Source organism: Labeo rohita, chromosome 20, assembly GCF_022985175.1.
Source record: "Labeo rohita strain BAU-BD-2019 chromosome 20, IGBB_LRoh.1.0, whole genome shotgun sequence".
NCBI lineage: Eukaryota > Metazoa > Chordata > Actinopteri > Cypriniformes > Cyprinidae > Labeo > Labeo rohita.
The window spans coordinates 29,668,115-29,688,352 of NC_066888.1; the positions used below are offsets into that span (position 1 = coordinate 29,668,115).

Sequence of the window (20,238 nt, forward strand, 5' to 3'; positions counted from 1 at the left end):
AAATGTTTAAGGTTTTTTCACCACGGTGTCAACTCATGGAAATGTTAGTTTTATACAAATTACAAACACTACCAGTCAAAAGTTTTTGAACGGTAAGATTTTTCTGCTCACCAAAATACATCAAAAGCAGTAATATTGTGAAATATTTTTACTATTTAAAATAACTGCTTTCCATTTAAATATATTTTTAAATGTAATTTACTCCTGTGATGCAAAGCTGAATTTTCAGCATCATTACTCCAGTCTTGAGTGTCACATGATCCTCCAGAAATCATTCTAATATGCTGATTTGCTGTTCAAGAAACGTTTACTTATTATTTTCAATATTTAAAACAGTTGAGTACATTTTTTCAGGATTCTTTGATGAACAGAAAGATCCAAAGATCAGCATTTATCTGAAATAAAAAGCTTTTGTAACATTATACCATTCAAAAGCTTGGAGTAGCTATAATTTTAATTTAGCAAGGATGCTTTAAATTGATCAAAAGTGATCATAAATATGTTTATAATATTACAAAAGAAGCTGTTCTTCTGAACTTTCTATTCTTCAAAGAAACCTAAAAAATCTACTCAAGCTGTTTTCAACATAATAATCATTTTTTTCTGAAGTGATTTTTGAAGAATCACGTGACTGGAGTAATGATGCTAAAAATTCAGCTTTGAAATCACAGAAATAAATTTTATTTTAAAAGATATTCAAATAAAAAGCAGTTATTTTAAACAGTAAAAATATTTCTAAATTTTACTGTTTTTGCTGTACTTTGGATCAAATAAATGCAGGCTAGGTCAGCAGAAGAGACTAAAAAATTTTATTGTTAAAAAAATGTTTGACTGGTAGTGTATTTATTCTGTTTTTGTTTGTTTCTTTACAGTGTCAGTTTTGTCTATATTGTTTTGTGTTACTTGCAAGAAAAAAAAAATTATACTTACTGAGCCAAAGTAATTGAGAACAACCTAACTGTTTGCATAAAGTAAAATCTTTTCTGTTGCATTTTTCCGATAAAAACCCCCTTCTGGAATCTTTATGTCTACCATAATACTGAAACCTATAGTACACAAGTAAGAAAATAATATTAAATGGACAAAGAAAATGGTAATATCAAGATACTTCTGTAAGTGCATGATAATTACTTAGTTGGGACGTGTACCATAACATTACCATGGTATTGTTATGTTAAAAATACCACAGTAAGTTGTTTCGGCATGGTCAGCGGATAACTTTCTCGCTGTGGTATGGAAATGTTATAAAAGCGCCACGCCCGGACTGACATCACCGGGTTTGACTTAACATCTGGATTCGTAACAGTGACCCGATCACACCCAGCAGCGCTGCTCCGGGCTGACGGAAACCAACTGTAGGGCCACGAAGTGTCGTTAAGGGCCAGGTTCTGGGCTGCGCCAGCTGCATTCACCCTCCCCGAAAAGCTACGTCAATGATGCCCTCATGTCTCCGGACGGGTGGCGCCCCGTCCAATCAGCGTCCGAGATGGATTTGAAAAACGGCGCGCTCGGCCAATCAGAAAGCCAGTCGCTGGCGTAGGGGCGGGATGAGAGGCGTGGCTCTGAAATCTAGGGTGTCGCCGTGGTGGTTCCATTCGAAGGCGACGGCGGTTGGTCGGTCGTCTCTGTGTTTGTCCTCTCCTAAACTCCACGAACGGACCCGGTAAAGACTGTCGGTTCGGCTCCAGCTGTCAAACGAGATCTGTGCGGTTCGGCATCGCTGGGATGAAGCGGAATATCTTTCATTTGAATCAGATCGCTGGTGTAGTTTGAAGAAAGAGAGTCGGGCGGAGGAGCCATTTTGTCCCGACAGTGTGAGAGAAAGAAAGACAGAGACATTAAAAAACACCAAACAGCACACTTTCAGAGGAAACACACGTCTTAAATATCTCCTTCGGAGTTTACAGAGTCTAAGGAAGAAAATCAAACCAATTCAGCTGCGAAGAGACTGTCCGGTGTGTGTTTTCGGATAACACACACACACTTTCCCTTTAACACACACTCAGTCTCTATCGGTTTCTCACCAGTGTGTGTTTATAAGAGCTCAGATGGCGAAGAAGACCTATGATCTGCTCTTTAAACTGCTCTTGATTGGTGATTCTGGGGTGGGAAAGACCTGCGTGCTGTTCCGATTTTCAGATGACGCCTTCAACACCACCTTCATCTCCACTATAGGTGAGTATCACACCCGAATCTACTCGGTCCAGGGGTTTTGTTCATTTTTTTGTGTGAGAAATGCTGTTAAATGTGTGAGTATGTGCTGACTAGGCCCTGATTCCTGGGCTTTAGCATGCTAGCCGGCTAACTGATTCATATCAGCTGAGTGAATCACCTGAAATCAGTTGATTCGGAATCGTTTTCTAGAGTTCTGAAGGTTGTTTTGGTGGTCTAGTAAATGTCGTTCTGTTCGTCCGCCTATTTGGATCAACGTTGTTGTAGTTGTTGAGGTTATTCGGCTAAAGTTTGCGTTAACATGCGGGTTGACTGACAAAAAATTAGCTGATGCCAGAGGAGTCAAAGTAATGGCATGTCAGTGTTTAATATGTAATTATTAATTTGTACTGAAGAGATAATCGATACATCGCGTATAGTTCAGGTTAAACATTAAAGGTTTAAGCGGCCTGTTACATGCAGTAACCCCAAAACCCATCACTCTAAGGGTTAAGCTGGTTAACAGACTAAAACAAAGCATTTTTACTACTTCACCAGCGCGTTTAACCAGCGACTAAGTTAAAATCATCGATCATAAGTTATTTTTTAAAAACCATAAACAATTCATTAGTGTGGCGTCATCGGCTGCGCTACTGCGCATGCGCAGTCGTCTCATGCCAATGGAGCGGTTGCCTAACTGTGTTCTCTGTGCTAAACCTGTCATTTTACTACCTCGTGGTGCTTTCTGCATGATATCATGGGAAAGGCACATCTGAAATGGGGTTTTCATGGCCTGAGTGTATGTATCGACTATAGATTTGCAAACAATCTCTCCACCCTTCCATAAAAAAGTACTTTGGAGCTTCCATTGTACTAGAGTACTGAGTAAGTGCTTTATTATTATCCCAGGGTTTTTCCAAGGTACTTTCTGAGTTAACACTGTCCAAAATCCATAGTAATACCTTGGTACTTTTTTCCAAAGGGATGAGCGTTATAAATACACCACATTTAAAAGGAAAGCAATCAATCTGAATGCAAAGTTAACTTTTTTAATTGACCCTCAAAGCTGTTAAAATCCATCATCTGTCAGCTGACAGACATCATGAGCATGTAAATGCACGATAAACCACTTGTTCTGATTGCTGCAAATGTTTGGACGCCATTGTTGCAATATAATATGTACTTCCTATCCTCGTTCTTTGTCTGTTCAGATGCCTGGAAGGTAAATTCAGTGGGTTAAAATGAAAAGCATGCCGTACCTGTTAGATCACAGGAACCGCACAAACATATTCACAGAGAACGGCGTGGGTAGATGTAATTTAGCAGATGCTCTTGAACTCGGTTTACGTACGGCAGGGTCATTTCTCTGGGGGTAACAGGAGATCTCAGCGCCACGCCGGTTCGTGGTGCAAATTTAGACACAGCCGGCCCTGTCCGCTTATCTTAAACTGATCCTAAATGCTCTTTAGTTGACATTTTGTCTTGTTTTTAAGAAGAGATGTCTTACATTTGTAGACCTTCAGCTGTTGAATGTGTATTCATGTTGACATTGAATCGAAGTTGAGTTGTCTTTATATTGTTTATTATATATATTTGTCTGGTATTTGATGATATTTGTTAATAGCTCTTGTTTATACAAGTATGACGACATGTAAGTAATGATAACATTTGTGATCCTGGACCAAGGGTATATTTGTAGAATTGTATGGGTCAAAATTATAATTTTTTCTTTTATGCAAAAAATCATTAGGATATTAAGTAAAGAATATCCTACCGTAAACATATCAAAACTTAATTTTTGATTATTATTATGTGCTAAAAACGTCATATGAACAACTTTAAAGGTGATTTTCTCAATATTTAGATTTTTTTTTTTTGCACCCTCAGATGTCTGATTTTTAAGTAATCATATCCTAATAAACCATACATCAATAGAAAGCTCATTTATTCAGCTTTCAGATGATGTATAAATTGCAAAATTGACCCTTATGTCTGGTTTTGTAGTCCAGGGTCTCATTTTTAAGTCTTTTATGTGATGCATGCTTTGGTTTGTTCCTAAAAGAAAAGTATAAAAAATTATGTTTAAAAAACAAAGAAACGAAAATTGACCCAGTTTACTTTTCATGATACACCTTCCTGGTCCTTTCAGGTTATTGTGAATGATTCATCACTGCATGCTATTCCAAAGAAAAAGCCTTTTGCTTTAACTATAGTTCATAACTTGTGCTGCCTCTAAAATGATTGTTGACATCCCGTGGCTCATTGGTTAAAGTAAAATAATTAAATCTGTGAAATAATCTGCTTGTTTTTAATGGCACATGGAAGTTGCATCAAGTTGATTATGTCTCAGACTGATAAAACCTGGAAATGAACATAATTAAGAATGAAAACAGATATTGACCTGCTTTCTTTGCAGACAAGAGTGTGTGTGTGACCTTTATGACTGTGTTTTTGTCTCTGTGCTGTGAGTCACATGACCGTTCATGGTGTGTCAGGTGACCACATCACACCTGTGGCTTCCTGTTCCGATCAGGTGGCCTTTGTGAACTATGTCAGCATGAGGCTGATGTTCTGAACTGTCAGGAAATGGTGGTTTAAGTCATGAATTCGGATTTACACTCACTTCTAGTCCAATCCAGTTCTTCTTTTCTTTCAATAGTGATTGTTAAAATCAAATTGTAATCAAAACGAACTCTGTTTACTTTTTTATGCACTCTCTTGTTATTATTCTTCATGTTATTCCATATATAATTAAAAAGTAACAGGTGCTCCATATCTGAAACAAAATTCTTTTATCGCTGATGTCATCAAGGCCACTTAAGTTTTGACCAATGACAGATTTGTTTCAGAAAGAACATCCTTCCTCGATTCCTGACGGATAAAATAAAGCCCCGCCATCCTGTCACTTTACAGAAATAGTATGTGTTATAAATGTCATTTCATATTGACTAAGTGCATCCCTCTTTCTCTCTCTCGCTCTCCTTCTTACTATAGTTCAGAGCCTTAAAATACTCACCGGAAACTCCCTGCAGCCTCAAGGGAAAGATCACCTTACACGCTCGCACGCAAACACACCTTAACTATATTTGCACTATTACACTCTTGATTTAATCTGTTATAAACTTCTAAATGCATAAAAGAGAGACTAATTAGGCATTTTTATGCTTTTCTTTTTCTATCTGGCACTTGTGCATTCTCTTTCTTTGATTGACAGGATCTTGGCTCAGTTGGGCGGAGCTTCATTCTGGACCCTGGAGGGGCCCCACAGCTGCAGAGGCTCATGGGAAGGGGTCTGATTGGCTGCCTGTCAGGAGCCCTTCCATGTCCTTTGTGTTCAGAACTCGTATAACCCAAGTTTTAAAACTGTTGCTCATTTAGTGGCCAAATCCAGGCCTTTAAAACTATTAGAGAAATCGTTTTCTCACCGTTTTTTCGCTTATTAATTTCCTTTGTGGTCTTGGGCAGAATTTCCAAGCTGGTCTTTTATAGTCTTCATTGTATGAAATGAAGTAGCAAAATATCTTCTTTTGCATTCCAGTCATGCAGGTTTGTAACGACATGACGGTTAGGTAAAAGATAACAGATTTGTCATATTTGGTGAATTGTTCCTTTAAAGCAGTATGTGGCATTAGCTTGGCTCAAACTTTCTGCTTTTATAACCCAAAATATCCGACTGCAGTGTGAAGGCTCAGTCAAAAGTCCTTTGACATGTTTCCAGAGGTTAAACTATGTGTGTGTGTGCGTCGCTGTAACTTTCACACACTGTTTTTATATTCTCAAGTGTCATTCACATCAGCAGAGTTTTCTCTTTTTAATCTCTTCGCGTCTCTTTGAGGCTCTGTTCTGTCTCTGTGGTGTTTTGTGTGTATTGTGTGAGAGTGACTCAGTCTTTGGCTGCTCATTTGTGTATCATTTCATAAAGAGGCTCCCACCCATAGTGCAGCTGTGTGTGTGCGGCTGGAGTTCTGCTTAGCATTACTGCTAAATATGTTGGTCAGTCTTTGTGCAGATAGGGGTGTAACGGTGCACATATTCGCAGTGAACATTTTCAGTATGGGTCTTTCGGTTTGACTCGCACGTCAGATAAATAATGGAGGACAGAGATAAGCTGCTGTGGGAAAAGTACATGATTTATGTTGTCCTAAACATAAGATGTGCTTTATATTAAAAGCTTCAAAGTAACTCGTAAGCATGTGGTTTAAAACGGCTTGCTCTCCTGTCAGACGTATGTGCCTGCTTAATGCATTTGGGATGTGTTTTCCTCGGTGCATAAACTTGCATCTTACAGTTGTATCCTTATCTGTAAATGTTAGAAAGTCACGCCAGTATTTCCATTTGCATGAAGGATCATCCTGACAGCAAGCGAAGAAGCGCACGCAATACACGACTAACAGATAGAGGGCTATAATTCTGACTAAAATATACATTTTACCTAAATGTTTTGCATCTAAAATGCAAATGACATCATTGAATCCAATGATGAACTGCCTTTACCTGAAAATTGAGTGCTTACTGTTGCCCTTTTGCATTATTGATGCACTATTTCCTATTTAATACTGTACAGCCGCTTTGTCACAATTCTGTATTGTTAAAAGCGGTATATAAATAATGATGACTTGACCTGACTTGACTAAAAGTAGAAGCACTTGAAGTCAATTTACTATTTACAACAGCACCATAAACTGCAGTATGAACATTTGCATATTACTGTGAGTTTGCTAAGGTGTTTTGCGTGATTTAGGTTGTTTCTGTGATGTTACTGAGGTTGAGTTGTTACAATGCATTTCTGAGGTGTTTTGAGCTATTTAGCTTGTTACTATGCAGTTGAGAAGGTGTTTCAAGTGAGTTTTCAAGGTGATGCAAATGTGTTTTGAGCTATGTGTTGCCCTGTGGTTGCTAAGGTGTTTAGGTTGTTATGCTGCCACTGCTGATGTGTTTTGACTGTTTTAAGTCATTAATATGTGGTTCAGATCAACTTTTTAGTTATTTGGGTTGTTACTATGCTGTTTCTGAGATAGTTTGGGTTGTTACTATGCATTTCTAAGTGTGTTGAGTAATTTAGGTTGTTACTGTGTGGTTGCTAAGGTGTTTTCAGTGATTCACCTTGTAACAGTGCTGTTTCTGACATGGTTTGGGTTGTTACTATGCGCTTCTAAAGTCTTTTGAGTGATTTAGGTTGCATTGCTAAGGTGTTTAGAGTAATAAGGTTGTTACTATGCTGTTTCAAAGGTCTTTTGGGTTGTTACTATGCGTCTTTAAGATGTTTGATGAGTGATTTAGGTTGTCATCGTGCGGTTGCTAAGGTGTTTTGAGTTATTTATTGTTGTTAATATGCTGTTTCTGAGATGTTTTGGGTTGTTGCTTTGCGTTTCTAAGATGTTTTGAGTGATGTAGGTTGTTACCATGGGGTTGCTAAGGTGTTTTGAGTTGTTTATGGTTGTTACTGTACTGTTTTTGAGATATTTTGGGTTGTTGCTTTGCTTTTCTAAGGTGTTTTGGGTTATTTATGGTTGTTACTATGCTGTTTCTGAGATGTTTTGGGTTGTTGCTTTGCGTTTCTAAGGTGTTTTATGTTACTTAGCTTGTTAGTGTGTGGTTCCTGAGGTGTTTTGAGTTATTTAGGTTGTTGCTATGTTGTTTCTGAGATGGTTTGGGTTGTTACTTTGTGTTTCTAGGGTGTTTCGAGTGATTTAGGTTGTTACTGTGCAGTTGCTTAGGTGTTTTGGGTTGTTACCATGCATTTTGAGGTGTTCTGAGTGATTTAGGTTGTTACTATGCTGTTTCTGAGATGTTTTGGGTTGTTACTATGCATTTCTAAGGTGTTTTGAGTGATTTAGGTTGTTATGATGTGATTTTTAAGGTCTTTTGAGTGATTTAGGTTGTTACTATGGCATTGCTAAGGTGTTTAGAGTTATTTAGCTTGTTTACCATGCTGTTTCTGAGATGGTTTGCGTTGTTACTATGCATTTCTAAAGTGTTTTTAGTGATTTAGGTTGTTACTCTGCCATTGCTAAGCATTTTGAGCGTTTGAAGTCATTACTGTTAGGTTTCTGAAGGGTTTTGAGTGGTTCCGGTCATTACTATGTGGTTGCTGAGGTGTTTCGAGTGATTTCGGTTGTCACTATGTGGTTGCTAAGGGATTTTTTTTTTTTTTTTTTTTTTTTTTTGGGCACATTGCTCACAGTTTCTCGGGTGTTGTGGGAGTCACGTACTAGTCCAAGACTCTCTGCAAACATCACTATTAAAGTTGTGAAGCAGGACAAACACAGTATCTAACGGGCGATCAGTTTCGGGACATTTTCCAGCGTGAGTTTCTGTCTGAATGCTTTTACTGTGCCACTGGGCCATTAAACTCTCAGCCGTTTCACAGATGAACCTTTCCATTCTGTCTGTCCTGTCCGTGGTGGTCCGTGCTAGTCTCAACAACACACGCTGCTAGTGAGAGATCTCTCTACCCTTCATCATCTACATGAACAAACACTGTGACGCTACGTTCAGCCGCCCGAGTCTCTGCAAAAGCTAATGTTTTGTGGTTTATTTTTAGCTTTTAAAATGGAGAATATGGTAGAACTGCTGTGCTGTTTTTCCTATATGTAATGTAGTGTTTGCTTGAAAGCTTTTCAATGTTAAAGTGAATACTCAGGGTTGTTTCTCATTTGGAATAGCTTCTCCCACGCTAGTAGCCTTAGAGGAAATTTTGCACAAGTCCAGATTTTTGTTCAGAAGGTTTTACAACAAATTAATGGATGCCTACACATCCCACACTTTTACAGTGACTGATGAAATATTTTAACCCCGGTTTCACAGACAATGCTTAAACCTTGTCCCAGACTAAAATGCATGTCTGGGCTGTTTTAACTGAAAGAAACTTGCACTGGCATATCTTAAAATGTGTCAGTGCCATTGTTTTGTCTCAAGATGCACACCAGTGATGTTTTTTTCTAAGGGACGTTTATAAAAGATATGTAGATGTACTAATTGAACCTAATCCTGGCTTAACCTAAGCCCTGTCTGTGAAACCAGGTCTAAATGTAATAACCGCCTCTGAAACAACTTTCCTTTGTAGTCTGCGTGATGGCTTAGTCATTGTTGTAGGCTACTGTTGTACACAATGCAGACTTCTTAACATAAGAGTAATTTATAGCTAGTTAATGTACTAAAGGTTACAGCAATAATGGCAAATAACAATCCGATTGCAAAGTAGTGTAGCTATTTGACTTTTAGCCTCAACGTCCTGATGAAATATCCTTTTAAAAGTGCTTCAGGAGGAGGAAAGATCAACTACAATCCACTGCAAAGTCATCTCCATTCTAGTATGGAAAGCCTAGGTGGAGCATATCAGGCTTCAATGAACAAAATTCTAGTCTTGCAACTTTTTTTCATCACGCATAATTAATAGGTTGTGTATGCTGTTTCTTTGAAGTGTGTTTCTTCAACTTCTGTCTTTCTGTTCTGTCTTTTTAGGAATCGATTTTAAGATCAAAACAGTTGAATTGCAAGGAAAGAAGATAAAGCTACAGATATGGTGAGTACTGAGTCTGTGTTTGTGTGAGTTCATATAACATTATACACAATGCGATACGCAATTCAGCCATGTTTTAAGTCTGAAAATGTAATTTAAATTAAATTTAAAATATAAAATTAAGTATAATTTATATATAATTACATTATATTTACACTACCAGTCAAAAGACTTTTTTTTAAAGAAGTCTCTTCTGTTCACCAAGTCTGCATTTATTTGATCCAAAGTACAGCAAAAACAGTAAAATTTTGAAATATGTCTACTGTTTAAAATAACCGTTGTTTATTTGAATATGTTTTAAAATGTAATTTTTTCCTGTGATTTCAAAGCTGAATTTTTAGCTTCATTACTCCAGTCACATGATCCTTCAGAAATCATTCCAGTAGTCTGATTTGCTGCTCAAAAAACATTATCAGTATTGTTATTATGATGTTGTAAACAGCTGAGTAGAATTTTTTTCAGGTTTCTTTGATAAATAAAAAGATCCAAAGAACAGCATTTATCTGTAATGGAACTCCTTTGTAACATTATATCTATACATTATATATATAAAGATATATAATATCTATATATATATATATAGATAGATGTCTTTGTCATAATTTTGATCAATTTAAAAGCATCCTTGCTAAATAAAAGTATTAATTTTTATAATTCTTTTCCCAAAAACATTTTATATAACATCAATTTATTAAAACTTCAACAAAAATTAAATGTTTAGGGCCCTGTGACATTTATTTGATTATTTTGTTTTATTGTTAGCAAAGTCTGTTTAACCATGACTAATTATTTGATTGCATGAAGTTTATTTTTACAATATTTCTACAGTATTTCAATTTTTCTGGTTATCAAATGAAGCCATAAAATATTAATTTAATTGATCTTTTAATCAAATAAAAATTGAACTTTATTTAGTAACAAAGTTACTATTAAAATTAAGACATGAAAGAAATATTGTGTGATTATTTCTTAATAAAGTTTTAACAACTTTTCAGACTGGATTCTGCAGTTCCGTCCACGTTTTACACATCACGGAAATCATAGGGCCCTAATATAGTGTGTAATGTTACAAAAGCTTTTTATTTCAGGTAAATGCTGATATTTGGATCTTTCTATTCATCAGAGAATCCTGAAAAAATGTTCTCAACTGTTTTAAATATTGATCATAATAATAATAATAAATGTTTCTTGCACAGTAAATCAGCATATTAGAGTAATTTCTAAAGAATCATGTCAAAATATAGCTTTGATCACAGGAATAAATCACATTTTAAAATACATTCAAATATAAAACAGTTATTTTAAATAATTAAAATATTTCAAAAATTGTACTGTTTTTGCTGTACTTTGGATCAAATAAATGCAGGCTTAGTGAGCAGAAGACGATATAACCAACATCTGTTTCACATACTTTCTGGGAAAATAAAGCACTTTTTTAAAGCACGAAGTTTACTGCAAACATAAAAGAGATTGTTTGTCAATGGGAAAACAAGGTTTTTAGTGCAATTGCAGTTGCATCTGAGAAATATTAATGTTTGGCTCAATTTTTGAACCTGAATCCATCTGAATGAATGAAGTTTTACTGGTTTGGTGGATTTTTGTTGAATTATGACTCAAATTTCAGTCTTGTGGTTATCTCCTCAGCACTGTGTTTTCCCATTTTTGATACTTTAAATGAAATTGCCTTCTAGCGTATTGAAACACAATCATTTGTCCAACAGTATAGTTGATGGCAACAGTTGTTAAGATAGAATTGGTTGGTAACACTTGGTGGCTCTTAACAGCTAGTCAGCTGTGGTCACCAGCTATTATCAGCCGAAGTTAAATTTGGATCTTCTGTATTCTGTAATCCATTCAGTTCATGAGCGTCTGGGCTGCTCCAGTGAAATGAAATGTTTGATTGTGGTTGTTGATGTGTTTGTACAGGGATACAGCAGGACAGGAACGGTTTCACACCATCACTACCTCTTACTACAGAGGGGCCATGGGAATCATGCTCGTATATGACATCACCAACGCCAAGAGCTTCGAAAACATCAGCAAATGGCTCAGAAATATTGACGAGGTCAGTCTCCACACACACAACCTTACTGTAACCCTCAGACAACAGCCATTCAGGGAGAGATGTTGAAAAGGGATAAAAATTGAATGAAACTTCTGTCATCATGTACTCACCAAGTATTTCCAAACCTGTATGTGTTTTTTCATCTGTTGAACATTACAGAAGATATTTTGAGGAATGTGGGTAACCAAACAGTTGCTGGTTCCCATGGCATATCGTGTTTTTTGTTCAGCAGAAGAAACAAATACAGGTTTGGAACAAAATGAGGTAGGGCTGGGCGGTAAACTGATATGAATTTATAAACAATAACGAGTTTGATAAATGTTCGATATAATGTTTATGCTGCAATCGTGGAACGAAAAAGCGCAAACTTACTAGAGCAGATGCGTTCACTCGCTGATAAGTCTCGGTCATTAAACACCGCTTTGAGATCCAGTGTGAAGTGCATGAATTCAGTGAAGAACACAAATGACTCGATTTATAGCCAGATTAATCATCGTTGACAAACAGGAGAGACACTGAGCACAACGATACAGTCAAAAAACTTTTTAATCTACAAATTACCGTAATTTACCATAGATTGACTGCACTAACTGCAGAGTGGTATTGTGTCAGAAATGGGGGTATATTTGTGTCAGACTTTATTATATTATTAATGTAGAAATGTATTGAAGGAGAGTAATGAAATACATTTACAGTATTTTTGTAATTAAGCTATAACATTTATGCATTTACTAAATGTATTTGGACTACTGTTTTAACTGTTATTATCATGATCTAAATGATGCTACTATGGAAGAGCAATGGTTAATTAAATTTTAATTTTACCATAATTAGGTTGCTACAATTTGACATAAATCTACATCTGCATCCTAACTGAAGCTACTATAAAATGTATATTTTTATAGACAAAAAATGTTATATTATTATTAATATTATCAGGCAACACAAACCTCTTTCTTGATTTGAAACAATATTACTCATTAGTTATTATTTTAGCCCTAACATGAGGGTGGAAAAAAAAAAAAAAAATGACAATTTTAATTTTTGGGTGAATGATCCCTTTAATATGTTGCAATTGTAGATAAACTGTAGATGTGTCGATAAACTGTTTTTAACTAGTTTTGGCCTTAGATCCATTTTTTACATTTGACAATAGTAAACAAAAGTGTGCTTAAAATCTAATTTAAATTTATTATTACTATAAAAATGCAGTGTTATTTTAGTATTGATATACTGTTAATATTTTGAATTAAATTTTATTTTTTATATTTTCTGTTTTCATTTTGATTTGTTTTTGTCATTTTTTTAAAAAAATTAGTTTTCCTTTAAATATTTATATATTTTTATAAAAGTTTGAGTTTGCCTAAAATATATATGTGTGTGTGCTGTGTGTAATTGTTTATATAAATACAAACACATTTAAGAAGTATTTACAAGTATATGTATTTCTTGTACTTGTATTATATAATTTATATTATGTATAAATAAAAATACTTTGTACATAAATAACACATTTCTCTTAAATATATACGTTCACTTGTGTGTATTTATATAAACATAATAATTACACACAGTACACACACATTTACTAGGCAGACTCAAACTTTTACATATAAACTATATAAACTTTAACTTATTTTATTTCAGTTAATGTTTGAAATTAAAATGTTTTTGGTTTAGGTTAACTCTGGCTCAATGATACGTAAAATTATTAATATGACATGGGCTGAATAAGACCGTGCTGGCCAATAATTGACTGCACAGATCACGGTCAATGGTCAGGTGCAACCATATTGAATGCAGTTTTCTTTTATCTTTCATAGTTTTGTTCATGGTTTTTGAGACGCATGAATTTGTACCTAAATACAGAGTATGTTTGGACAAGCATCTTTTGACATCATCGACAAAACAATATGGGAAGTGTTTTCTCTTCCCTTTTGAAAGTTAATACGCCCATTTATTTTACTAGCCTAACTATGCATGATCATATGGGTAGGTGCTTTTTATTGTTGTGTTGTTATAAATAGAACAGCCCTGCGACCCATTTTTGAGCCTAGAACCGCTGGTGTTGGACTTTTCAAGTTCCAGTCCTGTAAAAACACCAACTTAAAGATACGTTGGCGTGTAGTGAAACTGCTGACCGTTTGATTTTCAGTTTGATGAATCATGCAGAGTTTCCCAACGATCAGCAATTTCACGAGAATTCATATAACATGAGACTCCATGAGGGATGTGGTTGTTTGGTGGCTTGTCACTAAAATCCAGTTCTTCAGTACTGTTTCTTCAGACTTCTGAAGTCACTTTAATTTAGACTGTCAATGTGAAAGTAAGTATTTTGTATGAATGCATCGTCTCAAATGTGTGTATGTTTGTTACAGCACGCTAACGAGGATGTGGAGAGGATGCTGCTAGGCAACAAGTGTGACATGGAGGATAAACGTGTCGTACCTAAAACCAAGGGGGAACAGGTGAGAGTCTGTGGATGAGTTACTGCTAAACTGGGTTAAAAATATTTATTTTTTCATATTTCTGAAATCTAACATACTAAAACACATTTTGAAGTGCACCTCCTTTTTAGTAAATTGCAGTTAGCTGTGGTTTGGTACTTCTGGTATGAAACAAAGCCTCAGCTTTCAAATCATGTACTTTCTTACTTCTTTTTTTTTTTTTTTTTTATGAAATTCAAACAATAAATGCATTTCATAAATCAGTGTTTCAACCAAGTAAAGATGTCAGTTGAACAGCTCATAGTGTTTATCTCAGAAAATCCATTCAGTGACCATAAACTCAATAATTGGCTAGAAAATGAATTCTAGAAAGGAGTGTTTTGCTAAATATATGCACTAGATTAAATATTCATTATATTTTTTTACTTAAGCTGTTCTGCAATATTTAAAGGAGAAGTCCACTTCCAAAACAAAGATTTACATATAATGTACTCACCCCCTTGTCATCCAAGATGTTCATGTCTTTCTTTTTTTCAGTCGTAAAGAAATTGTTTTTTGAGGAAAACATTTCAGCATTTTTCTCCATATAATGGACTGATATGGTGCCCTGATTTTGAACTTCCAAAATGTAGTTTAAATGCAGCTTCAAATGATCCCAAATGCGGTTGTAAACGATCCCAGCTGAGAAAGAAGGGTCTTATCTAGCAAAACGATCAGTTATTCTCATAAAAATAATACAATTTATATACTTTTTAGTATCAAATGCTCATCTTGTCTTACTCTGCCTGGACTGTTTTTTTTTTTTCAGGTTCATGACAGTTAGGGTATGTGGAAAAAAAAAACTCCCATCTCATGTTCTCCCTCAACTTCAAAATAACCCTATATCGCTGTTTTACCTTTTTTGTTAAGGGTGTTTGATCTTCTTTGCATGTTCACTTTGCAGAGACTGGGCCGGTACTTCTGCAGCAGTGTAGGATGATTTTGAAATGATTTTCAAAGTTGAGGGAGAAAATACAATTGGCGTTTTTCTACATACCCTAACTGTCTTGAACCAGAATACACAGAGTTCACAGAGAGCAAGGCAAGATGAGCGTTTGAGATTATAAAGTATTTAAATTGTATTTTTGAAATGAAAATAATAATCGTTTCACTACATAAGACCCCTCTTCCTCGGCTGGGATCGTTTACAACCGCATTTGTGATCGTTTGAAGCCGCATTTAAACTGCATTTTGGAAGTTCAAAATCGGGGCACCATATCAGTCCATTATATGAAGAAAAATGCTGAAATGTTTTCCTCAAAAAACATAATTTCTTTATGACTGAAGAAAGAAAGACATGAACAAGGTGGTGAGTATATTATATGTGAATCTTTGTTTTGGAAGTGGACGTCTCCTTTAATGTGAATAAATCTGTCAAACAAGTTATGACATCCCCTGTTTAAATAAGTAGAAACATAATTATATTGTTTTTAATTTATTATAATAAATGCATACTTATGTACAATTTAAATTTTTGTTTACAAATTACATTAACATAGTAGGGTCACTCTGTGTGAATCAAAATTGAATCGAATCGTAAAAAGTATCTGAGTACCCAGCACTAGTCAGGATGTGCACTTTGTCTACTAGTTTAGACTTTGGTTGACCAGGGTTTTTTTTTTTTTTTTTTCTTCCAAGATTCTGGGAGTCATTATTTGTTGAATATTATCAGTTACCCTATTAAAGCACTTGGCTAGGTGTTCATGTATCTCTAAGAAACTTGTGTAATCATATCCCCATATGGATTCATACATATTAGTTCTAGCCTGCAAACACAATGAGTGTTAACTGTACTTGTGCTGATCCTCAGATCGCAAGAGAACACGGGATTCGCTTTTTCGAAACGAGTGCAAAAGCCAACATCAACATCGAGAAGGCGTTCCTCACGTTAGCAGAAGACATTCTCAGAAAGGTGAGTGTGGGAATGAAAAACTACACAGACACAGCAGCTGATTTCTGTATATTTAGTGGTTGGTTTGCTGATTTTGGTGTTTGCTTTTCTAGATGACATTATTCAATTTCTAACAGTAGCACGGAGGAGAAATGAGTCTGTACGGCTTTTTTCAGAAACATAATGTAACGAGACAAGCCACCATCAACTCACTGAATCGTTGTGAGATTGAGTGTTTTTGTTTTTTGCTAAGTGTGTAAAATACTCGATAACATCAAATGGTTAGAACAACAATTACAATGTTATCGCACACCCCTAATGAACACTGTGGCTCTATCAAAACACGGCTCTGTTTGTTTGAGCATCCTGATCAGCCGGACAGCAACGGTCAAGTCAAGTCACCTTTATTTATATAGCATATAGATTGTGTCTAAGCAGCTTTACAGCGTCAAACAGGAAAATGCAAGAGGACAATAGTGAACACTCAATGTTCCAGTTAAAGTTAGTTCATTGTTGATTCAGTGATGTCATTGTCCAGTCTGTGCAATCAAGTCGACAATGTTGCCAAAAATTTAAGCGTCCCCAACTAAGTAAGCCAAAAGCCACAATGGAAAGGAACCATAACTCCTTTCATGACAGAAATTGAAAAAAACCTTTGGAGGAAGCAGTCTCAATCAGGGGGCCGCAGGGCTCTACAGTGCAACCGGTGGCATTAGCGACTGAAAACTACTGCTTGTGACTGAAAAAATATTTAGGAGCACCAGTGCGACTGACCCGTTCAGCATATTTGTGAGGTTTCTGTGTGTTTTTGCAACATTGAGTAATGTATCACAGACACATCTCACGAATCCTTTCATAGACAGAGTGTAAATAAGAGATTCACTGTGCAGTGTAGAGAGCTTTGTTGATTATAATGGAACTTTGTGAGATCGCGATGAACTAAGTGACAGCTTTTAATGATTTTTAAGGGAGTTTGTAAATGAGATACTGATTTAATACAACAGTTAAATAAACAAGAAGTTAATATTAAGTGACTTACATTGTCTTACTATAACACTATTGCCTGATTTTACTCTATTTCGTCATCAAAAATAGTTTGAAATAAGTCAGCTGAGCCACTGCGCATCTCCATTCAAACACGCCGGTGTTTATGAATGAACGTGCGTTTTTAAAAGATTCATTTTCCCATTTTATAAAGACAGTCACTTGCTTTATTCCTGAATGAATCAGCTGTTCGAACGAATCAAATGAATAAATGATTCAGTAATTAAATCAGTGACTTGCCGCCACTCTTGTCTAACTTACATCCCTGCTCCGGCATCGAAACAAAGAGGGTGGACCGTTACAGCTGATCTGAGGTAAAACGCTCATGTCAATCAACTATCGTGGGAGCGGCCTCTGTCGTCGTGACGGCATCTGAGAATGGCTCGATTTGAAAAAGGGGATATTATTGTTACAGAATAATTAAAAACCACTGCATGGATTTGTATCATTATAGGGTAGATGTGTACAACACACATTAATGTTTAAACAACATGTAAAAGTGAACTTAGCATCCGATGACCCCTTTAAGAAGTCAAATATTACCTTGTAATGGAAAGGATTATTGCTTAGAAGGTGCTTCTGAAATTTTGACTGTGCTACTAAAAAGAAAAGTAAGCATAAATCCCTGGGCCGGTTTTCTTCTGGCTAGTCAAAACAACATGGTGACTCAACCAGTGGTGCGAGTTTGGCACCGGAAACCAACCAAACCAAAGCAAGCTATCAAAACAAACTCAGGTTCACACAAACCCCAAAATCTGATTAATATGTATTTTGTGTTTTTTTTTTTTTTTTTTTTTTATTCGCAGACGCCCGTAAAAGAGCCCAACAGTGAAAACGTGGACATCAGCACTGGAGGCGGAGTCACAGGATGGAAGACCAAGTGCTGCAGTTGAACAGACAGACACACAGTTACTCACACTTTACACAAACACACACACACACACACACACACAATCTGTTCTTCTATATCCTTCTCTCTTTCTCTCTCTCTCTGTCTCTCTCATTCACTCATCCCTCGTTTCTGTCTAACACTCTTCCGTTCTCCTCACGGGATTCTCTGTAAAACACATCTCTAACGTTTCACACACTCACGACTGCTTGCTGACATTTTTATTTCTGAAACAAAAAAACAACAAAAAAAAAAACAAATGTAAAGAGTCATTTCATGTTTCTTCTTACTTATTTTAAAGTTTAAAGAAAGAAAGAACGAAATGAATTTAAACAAAAAGCGCATTCACCACTACATAGAGACCGTCAGTGGACCTGGAGATGCTGTCCGTCGGCACAGAGGAGCGGCGTCGCGTTCAGTACGACATCCTAGACGAGACTTTTGTCCAGTGTTTTGGGGTTAGTGTTGTGTGTTAGTGTGAGAGATCTTCTCTAGCTGGGTTTTTTATTTGATTTTGATTTCTTTCGTCCGGTGCCTTAATGTAGAGCCTTAGAGCTCATCCCCCCCAAACACACACATTTTAACATCACTTTTCTGTAACAAACACACACGCACACACACTGGTCCTCTCCTCTCTGCTTGACCCGCTAACTCAACCCAACACGCCCACGAGTGGAACCATCCAGATTCAACCTGTTTGCTCAGAAGAGAATGGCATTATATATTTTGTTTTGTTTTGTTTTTTAAAATTTAGTTTGTTGTTTATTTTTCAGAATGACTTGTTTTATGAATCTCCTCTGTATGTTTTTTTGTTTTGTTTTGTTTTGTTTTCCCCTCACTCAGTTACTCATTCTCTCCTGCATGCTGGTTTCTTTGGGTTTTTTGGGGTCTTTTGTAAGTTTTGCCATGTTTGTAATTGACAGGAAGTATCTCTTCTAGTCCAGATACGTGTCAGGGAGGGGAGCGTTCTCTTTGGAAAATTCAAACGATTTTGCAGATCCATTAAAAATAAGCTTGTTTAAGTTACATGTTGGTCCTGTTTATTCAAGCGTGGAGAGTTTGCTATGTGATGTGTGTGTTTCAGGGTTTCTGTTGGTTTTAAAAAGTCTTAATTGACTCTTCCACAAGGTCTTAAAAGGTCATAAATAAGAGCAGAAATTCATAGCATTAAATGTTGGATGCATTGCAAGAAATTTTCTTTTTTTTTTTTTCAGGTTGAAATCAATATATATACTTGAGATGCAAAAATAAAGACATAAAGTCTGGTTTTCTGAGTAATGGAACACAATTAAGTGAGTCTATACTTAAAACAAGAACATTTATTTGGGACCCCAGACTACAAAACCAGTCATAAGTAGCACAGGTGTATTTGTAGCAATAGCCAAAAATACATTGTATGGGTGAAAATTACCAAAAATCATTAGGATATTAAGAAAAGATCTTGTTCCATGAAGATATTTTGTAAATTTCCTACCATAAATATTTCAAAACTTATTTGTTTATTAGTAATATGCATTGCTAAGAACTTCATTTAGACAATGTTAAAGGTGATTTTCTCAATAATATTATTATTATTTTTTTTTTTTTTGCACTCTCAGATCTCAAAAATTGACCCTTATGACTGGTTTTCTGGTCCAGGGTCACATTGAATGGAATGAAATTTTGCTTTACTTTTGAATTAAGTTGTTTTTTTTCTGAGTCCTTTGGCAGACTGACTTCTTATTTAATGTATTTTACTTCTCGGTGGATACCGAGAGACATTTGCACCAGAAATGAGACAAAAATATAGATGAAGAGCATCTCTTTTTTTTGCAGTGTGATCAGAGGGTACAGTAACAGAGCTAAGAGCTCTGAGCAGAGCAGAGCTATTCAAGCCTTAAGCTTCGTGTGTGTAAAATAAGTAAGACTACTGTTCTGGAAGATCTGTTGAAAGTGGTGTCTTCAAACTTTGAAGCATTGCTAATACAAGACATTTAGAGACCCTACTGACGTCTTGTTTAATTTAGTTTATTCGTTACATTCTCTGTCTTAAAAAGTGTTAAATGTTTCTTTATATAATCTGCAGAAACCACTCAAAAACCTCAGTGACCAATGATCAGTATGTTTTGAGAAGTTAAAATGTATTTCAAAACATTTTGATTCAGTTGGTTCTTAAAGTAGGCCTTTTTATTCCTTACAGTCTGGTAATGT

General features: G+C 35.8%; 1 protein-coding gene across 1 annotated transcript; it reads left to right on the top strand.

Annotated features, from left to right (window-relative positions):
* The first annotated feature begins 1,559 nt into the window (after positions 1 to 1,559).
* rab10 (RAB10, member RAS oncogene family) lies at positions 1,560 to 18,308 on the top strand. The gene is made up of 6 exons (XM_051137801.1): positions 1,560 to 2,175; positions 9,616 to 9,676; positions 11,600 to 11,738; positions 14,117 to 14,206; positions 16,035 to 16,136; positions 17,966 to 18,308. Exons 1-6 carry the CDS (start codon positions 2,049 to 2,051, stop codon positions 18,050 to 18,052), a joined length of 606 nt encoding a protein of 201 aa, XP_050993758.1. The 5' UTR covers positions 1,560 to 2,048; the 3' UTR covers positions 18,053 to 18,308.
* The last annotated feature ends 1,930 nt before the right edge of the window (positions 18,309 to 20,238 follow it).